Source organism: Oncorhynchus mykiss, chromosome 18 (genome assembly GCF_057628025.1).
Source record: "Oncorhynchus mykiss isolate SJ-2025 chromosome 18, ASM5762802v1, whole genome shotgun sequence".
NCBI classification, from domain to species: Eukaryota; Metazoa; Chordata; class Actinopteri; order Salmoniformes; family Salmonidae; genus Oncorhynchus; species Oncorhynchus mykiss.
In genome coordinates, this window is record NC_143039.1 from 50,423,273 (window position 1) to 50,431,308 (window position 8,036).

The 8,036-nt window shown below is 43.9% G+C and overlaps 1 protein-coding gene across 4 annotated transcripts in view; it reads left to right on the forward strand.

Annotated features, from left to right (window-relative positions):
- The window catches only part of LOC110496312 (semaphorin-4A), a 48,846-nt gene extending 41,730 nt beyond the window's left edge, over nt 1-7,116 (forward strand). For 2 of the 4 annotated variants that reach the window (XM_021572134.3, XM_021572135.3), the window contains exons 13-15: nt 1,986-2,149; nt 4,726-4,817; nt 5,030-7,116. In XM_021572134.3, the coding sequence (XP_021427809.3) occupies nt 1,986-2,149; nt 4,726-4,817; nt 5,030-5,907 (1,134 nt within the window). In that variant the 3' untranslated portion in view covers nt 5,908-7,116. The remainder of the gene's footprint in view (nt 1-1,985; nt 2,150-4,725; nt 4,818-5,029) is intronic. The other 2 variants (XM_090208730.1, XM_021572136.3) reach the window with 1 other exon arrangement.
- The last annotated feature ends 920 nt before the right edge of the window (nt 7,117-8,036 follow it).

Below are 8,036 nucleotides of genomic sequence, written 5' to 3' on the forward strand. Positions count from 1 at the left end.
CAAGAGGCCCATGATCACTCTGGATGAACTGCAGAGATCTACAGCTGAGGTGGGAGACTCTGTCCATAGGACAACAATCAGTCGTATATTGCACAAATCCGGCCTTTATGGAAGAGTGGCAAGAAGAAAGCCATTTCTTAAAGATATCCATAAAAAGTGTTGTTTAAAGTTTGCCACAAGCCACCTGGGAGACACACCAAACATGTGGAAGAAGGTGCTCTGGTCAGATGAAACCAAAATTGAGCTTTTTGGCAACAATGCAAAACGCTATGTTTGGCATAAAAGCAACACAGCTGAACACACCATCCCCACTGTCAAACATGGTGGTGGCAGCATCATGGTTTGGGCCTGCTTTTCTTCAGCAGGGACAGGGAAAATGGTTAAAAATGATGGGAAGATGGATGGAGCCAAATACAGGAACATTCTGGAAGAAAACCTGATGGAGTCTGCAAAAGACCTGAGACTGGGACGGAGATTTGTCGTCCAACAAGACAATGATCCAAAACATAAAGCAAAATCTACAATGGAATGGTTCAAAAATAAACATATCCAGGTGTTAGAATGGCCAAGTCAAAGTCCAGACCTGAATCCAATCGAGAATCTGTGGAAAGAACTGAAAACTGCTGTTCACAAATGCTCTCCATCCAACCTCACTGAGCTCGAGCTGTTTTGCAAGGAGGAATGGGAAAAAATGTCAGTCTCTCGATGTGCAAAACTGATAGAGACATACCCCAAGCGACTTACAGCTGTAATCGCAGCAAAAGGTGGCGCTACAAAGTATTAACTTAAGGGGGCTGAATAATTTTGCACGCCCAATTTTTCAGTTTTTTATTTGTAGTTTGCAATATCCAATAAATGTCGTTCCACTTCATGATTGTGTCCCACTTGTTGTTGATTCTTCACAAAAAAATACAGTTTTAAATCTTTATGTTTGAAGCCTGAAATGTGGCAAAAGGTCGCAAAGTTCAAGGGGGCCGAATACTTTCGCAAGGCACTGTAAGTGTATACTAATGCTAACATGTTTCTATCCTTATCCCCCTATGTTGTTTGCCATAGCTGTACACCAGTGGTCACCAACCGGGTTGACTTCCAAAGCATTCCTAGTCGAACACCAAGCATTTCTGTAAAAAACAATAGTCTTGCTTTCCAAAAAAACTAAATTATTATTATTATTTTTTATTTTTTGTGCTGTTGGTGGTAGGTGCACTTCAATCAGCAGCCCTAACGCCGGGAAGGAAAAGGTTCCCATTTTGAAGCATTTTATGTGTCTGACGGGAGATCTCCGCCTACCCGGCAGGCCCAGAGAACAAATCAATTGCACGTATAGGCCTACCGTTGGCCAATCAGATAGCTCAGATCAAGCTTTGGACACACAGCAAAATTGATGCTGTGAGATTTCAAAACTTTTAAAATCATGACTAGCTAGAGACTCAGTGAATACAGAAAAAAATCTGCTGTTTTTATAAGTAATAAAAATATATATAAGCCCCGCCAAAAAAAACATTATTTCTACTGCAGCTGCAATCAATGAGTACAGCAAAGTGCTCCGATAAGCTTGCCTTGTTAATATTAGCGGCTTGTCTTTGTTAAAATCGAGGAATATGTAACTTTCTCTGGTCATAGGAGTAACATGAAATGCTGCTCGAGGCAAGAAAAGAATGCAGTGCGACTTGAGTTTCGCCATCAGCTGGAAGACTGTCCCCTTTTCTCAGCGGAGGAAGGGAGAGTGGAGGGAAGGTGAGTCCCGTGAGAGGCAGCCTCATCGCTGCTCCCTCCCTCCCTACCCATAGACTGACCATTCGATGCAGGCTATTAAATTCAGTAAAATAAAAACTAACGTTAAAAATCTGGGCGGTAGATCTCGGCTTGCTTTTGGACGCAAAACTCAGAAAAGGTTGGTGACCTCAGCTGTACACTAACATTAGCGACTTAGCACTAACGCTATCCTTCACACCCCCCCCCCCCCCCCCCCCCCCCCCCCACAGGGTGTGGTGTTTGTGGGCTCATCCGAAGGCGTGGTGAGGGTCCCGGCCTCCAACTGCTCCTACTACAGGAGCTGTGCCGAGTGTGTGCTGTCCCGGGATCCTTTCTGTGGCTGGGACCCCTCCATCAAAGTCTGTACCCACGCCACCAGCATCGAGGGCAACGTGTGAGTGTCACACCCCGTCACGTTCCATTACAACCACTCCACCCAGCAGCTAAAACACCAATACACTGTAGGATTTATAGAATGTACCATGGCAAGCGTAATATACAACTTGCGTAGAGCCGGGTGTAAGGAATTACTTTTGGATAAAGGCAGTGACATTTTAGATTTGGTGGAACTAATCTATTTCCTTCAGGGCTGGATTCCCTGACGCACAAGTACAGGAGTAGGATTAATGTTTCTCGAAAACCGGCACATACTATTTAAGAAAAAACAGAATATTTATTTAGGGTAAGGTAAAAGGACAAGGTAAAAAAATCTGTCCTTCTGCCCCTGAACAAGGCAGTTCAGTTCAAGGCAGAATTTGTTCTTAACTGACTTTCCTAGTTAAATAACGGTTAAATAAAAAATTAAATAGACAAACATTGGCAGTAGAATGGCCTTGGGCGTAGTGACTTTCAATGTGGCACTGTCAGTTTGTCAAATTTCTGCCCTGCTAGAGCTGCCCCGGTCAACTGTAAGTGCTGTTATTGTGAAGTGGAAACATCTAGGAGCGATAGCGGCTCAGCCGCGAAGTGGTAGGCCACACAAGCTCACAGAACGGAACCGCTGAAGCGCGTAAAAATGGTCTGACCCCGGTTGCAATACTCACTACTGAGTTCCAAACTTCCTCTGGAAGCAACATCAGCGTAAGAACTGTTCGTCGGACGCTTCATGAAATGGGTTTCCATGGCCAAGCAGCCGCACACGAGTGGTGTAAAGCTTGCCACCATTGGACACTGGAGCAGTGGAAATGTGTTCTCTGGAGGGATGAATCACGCTTCAACACCTGGCAGTCCGATGGACAAATCTGGGTTTGGTGGATGCCAGGAGAAATGCTATCTGCACGAATGCATATTGCACACTGTAAAGTTTGGAGGAGGATTAATGGTCTGGGGATGTTTCTCATGGTTCGGGCTAGGCCCCTTAGTTCCAGTGAAGGGAAATCTTAATGCCTCAGCATACAATTACATTCTAGACGATTCTGTGCTTCCAGCTTTGTGGCAACAGTTTGGGGAAGGCCTTTTCCTGTATCAGCATGACAATACCCCATGCACAAAGCGAGGTCCATACAGAAATACTTTGTCAAGATTGGTGTGGAAGAACTTGACTGACCTGCCCAGAGCCCTGAACTCAACCCCATCGAACAACTTTGGAACGCCGAATCGCCCAACATCAGTGCCCGACCTCACTAATGCTCGTGGCTGAATGGAAGCAAGTCCCTGCAGCAATGTTCCAACATCTAGGGGGAAGCCGTCCCAGAAAGGGGTGACCAACTCCATATTAATGCCCATGATTTTGGAATGAGATATTCGACGAGCAGGCGTCCACATGCTTTTGTCTCTTTATTGGGTCATGTGTAATTTATTGGGTCCATTTTATTTTGATGGAGTTAATCAATAAGTAACCATTGCGCTCTACCAGAAGTTTAGTTTGTGTGTAAAACCTGTAGATTCAGATGAGCAAAAAAGTGTAATGGGTCCGCACTCAAAGGGGCGGCAGGGTAGCCTAGTGGTTAGAGCGTTGGACTAGTAACCGAAAGGTTGCAAGTTCAAAACCCTGAGCTGACGAGGTACAAATCTGTCGTTCTGCCCCTGAACAGGCAGTTAACCCACTGTTCCTAGGCCGCCATTGAAAATAAAATTTGTTCTTAACTGACTTGCCTAGTTAAATAAAGGTACAAATAAATAAATAATAATAAAAATATCACAAAGCTTACTTCATTTTTTTGTTACTAGATCAGGGATAGTGTACTCAGACGTTTTGGCTTTGCAGCCTTGTTCAGTGTGTAGCTACAAATCTCTTGTACAAAAAAACAGACATTAAAGTTAACCAGAATGTAAACAGGATCTTTGTATGAAGAGACGCACAGAATATATCACACAAACTCACATACAGTGCATTCGAAAAGTATTCAGACCCGTTGACTTTTTCCACATTTTGTTACTTTACAGCCTTGCTGAGCGAACAAATATTTATTTTCATCGATCTCCACACAATACCCCATAATGACAAAGCCTAAATAGTTTTTGAGAAATCGTTGCAAGTGTATTAAAAATAAAGAACATACCTTATTCACATAGGTATTCAAACCCTTTGCTATGAGACTTGAAATTAAGCTCAGGTGCATCCTGTTTCCATTGATCATTCTCGATCAGCTTTAATATTGCAGATTGTAGCTTGCATACAACTTGATTGGAGTCCACCTGTAGTAAATTCAATTGATTGGACATGATTTGTAAAGGTACACAAAGTACTGTGTAAACGGTCTGAATACTTATGTAAATGTGATATTTCAGTTTTGTATTTTTTTTATACATTTGCAATTTTCAAAAAACATGTTTTTGGTTTGTCATTATTGGGCATTGTGTGTAGATTGAAAAAAAAAAAAAATGTTTTAATCCATTTTAGAATAAGGCTGTAAAGAAGGCAAAATGTGGAGAAAGTCAAGGGGTCTCAATACTCTCCGAATGCACTGTACACACACGTAAAAACAAAAAAAATGCACACACTGACAGCGTTTATCTCCTCTTCTACAGAGGCCAGGATGTGGATGGAGGGAATGTGCAGGAGGCGTGTGCGTCGCCCATGATGCCCAGATCCAGGTTTGGACTGCACAAAGGAAACGCAGGTGAGAATCACTAGTGTAAACAGCCATCATGCTTACAGGGAACTTTGTAGACAAACATCTCCATGCTTATCCTATTATCTATCTGCCAGACTAGTCTATAGATGGATACACACTGCATTGTATGTGTGTGGGCTAGCTGCTAACTGCCATAACTAGCATCTGGCTATATCTGAACTTGAGGCCTCAAGTCAGTGACTCCTGAATTCTGTTAGACTCCTTTCCCCCAGGTGAGCTGGTGTTGGTTTTCCTGAATGAGGTGGTGCGACTGCAGTGTCCAGAGGCCTCGAGCCTGGCCCACCGCCACTGGGAGCGACCCAACAGCCGCCTCTCCCCGGAGCTCTACCTGCAGCTGGAGGACGGAAGCCTGCACTTCCTGGCCACGCCCACAACCCTGGGCCACTACCTGTGTCTCTCCACAGAGAACGGCTTCCAGCAGAACCTGGCCATCTACCAGGTAAAGCAGAAGAGCAGCCCCACCCCTCAGGCCACTGCCCCTGGTGTGATGCCCACCCTCCCCCAGAGCCCAGCTCTCCCCCAAACCACCCAGGCCCTCCCCCGAACCACCCAGGCCCTCCCCCGAACCACCCAGGCCAGCTCGGGAGGATGGCTCACCCCGCCCTTGATGTGGCCCAAGCAGACCGAGCCGGAGCCCACTGCGCCGGCAAGTGAGACTCAGGCCACCACAAGGCGGACCAGCAGGAACTTTACCTTCTGGGTGGAGCAGTCGGAGGAGACTGAGGTGAAGTCACTGGGAGGGGACAAGCTGCAGCTGGCACTGGGGCAAACCTACCTGAAGGAGCTGGTGGTGGTATCTGTACTGCTAGCATGCTGCGTTAGCATCCTGCTAACCATTGCGCTGTATGGCATGAGGCAACGCTACCGCAGTAGGACGGCTCCCCAAACCAACGCCCCAGGGAGGGACTTGGAAAGGGGTGGACGTCAGGAGCGGGAGGCCCTCCGGGGGGGTCATTCACCGCACAGCAAAGGCAAGCGGAACGGGCAGGCGGCTCACAATGGCCAAGCCAACGGGGTTGTGTGTAACGGCACGCCTAAGGGCTCCAACGGGCATCTGCCCAACACCCCTATCTGAGCACAGTCGACCGTATTCACACCCTAACTATTGACAGTATCATATCCACTCTTCCTGAGAGAAATGAAGCTTTTACATGGTCGCTCTGAGCCATGGGATTTTACATCAACACGGCTAACTGCAGCACTCTGAATTGTGTGGACTGTCATCGTGGGGAGAAAGACTGTTTGGCCTGATAGACTGTGGTAACTCAACTAAAAGGACACTGTTTTATTCTGGTACGATACCAGCCTGTGTGAATCAAATGGGCAGACTGATAAACATGACTCTCACTGCTCTTATGTAATATTGTGTATTATATTGTGCTGTATATACTTTGGATTTGAGGATCAATCGACTAGACTGTTTTTGTGTATTTAATGAAAGAGCCAAGAAAGCCGATGTATCGAATGTACACGAAGGACTGTCTCTCTACACTGCCACCAAAAAAACTGAATTGGTTCCTAAACAGATTTCTCTTCCACTAACTATTAACTAATGTGTCCACTCAAATCCCAGGCAGTGTGGATGCATATCGCGAAGAACACAAAAACAGCCTTTTCTGTTCGATCAGTGTTTTTTTTTTGTAGCATCAGGTCTACATTGCTAAACTACTTTCTTACTCTGCAGCTTCAGCGAAGGTTACGGAGCACGTTGTACGGTTCAAGGCTTTTTCCCCACTCTTATTTATTTTTTTCCAGTTTATTTTTGTCATTCTATTGAATGTGCTGCCAATGACTTCGTGTTTCCAACTTGCTTTTCTTTTTCCCTCTCACCCAAACGCACATTTTTGGGAAATCCTGCGGTCTGTGAAGCCATGAGAACATGTTGATTTGACACTGTAGGCTGATCTCTTCCAGAACAAACCAGATTATTCTGGTGTTTAGAGACTTTTAGTTTTGTTCATGTGTTGTCAGTGTATTAACTGGACAGAAATCTGAAAATCACTTTAAACCTGTGAAATTGCCAAAATTTACATTTTGGATGAAAACAAACATGTTTTTTTGCTAGACAGCTATTCAGAGACTGAAAACAGATGAACGGTGGTTCATTTTAAGCTGCTTTAGATGATGATGATGAGGAGGAAGAATAATAGTTAAATAAATATGGTACTTATTGTCATTGGTACTGATCAAACCACTTTTTTTTTTTAAAGTTTTTATTTTTATACAATCGTATCTTACCGTTCTAATGTTGCAAATAAACAGTTCAATTTGTGCAAAACCAAAATCTGTCAGTTGTGTTGAATTTAGGCCTACTGCAGAAAAATCTCATTATTTTAAAGCATTTGAACGCCTCACAGTATTATGTTATTAATGTAAGCTTCGCTGAGTAGGATTTAACAGAAAATGGCTCCAGGCTGTTCTCCATATAAATTGGCCATTGTGCTGTGTTGTGAAACAGTTTTTTTTTCTTCACAAAGATATGCTTGTCTTCTATGAAGATATGTAAGTCTTCATAGTCAAAAGACCGACCGTGTATCAATCTGTGGACCTGTGTAAACGCAGCCTCAGTACCACATGCAAGAAGGTACTTAATGGGCTTGATAGATGGATACATGTTATGGCTTGCTACAATGAACTGATAAGATGACTGGACTCAACATGATCAGATTGATTTTCATCAGTCACTTGATGTAACAGACTTGTAGTCTGTCAACTGAACTGGCTCCATATCCTGTAGGTAGATAATTTACAAAGTTTTTAAAATGTATTTTTAAAAGCTCTCCCATTTGTCCACTGGGTGGCGACCACTACACAGAAACAGCCACTCAACTGACACCAGTTTAGCATTAGTCTTGCCATCTATCACAAAGTGTTTCAAACTAGATGTATAGTAGGTAATCTCCAGTAATCTGCACTGACATTAACCATGTATTTTATCATGGAACACCATCAATAGATAGTTATTACCTGGCATCCTTAGTCTGTCTCTCACACACAAGATATCCTTAACTCTGTATACAGTTGTATTTTCACAGGGACATGAGACTGCTGTGAGCACTGGGGTGTTACAATCTATTGTCTAACATAATACCTGAAAATTGATTGTGTAGATTTAGAGAGGCGAGACAATTCACTGTGACCTAAGTAGTTTCAAAAGTTTAATGATCAATTCTTCTATTTATTTGCAGCAAAGCATCGGCCCAA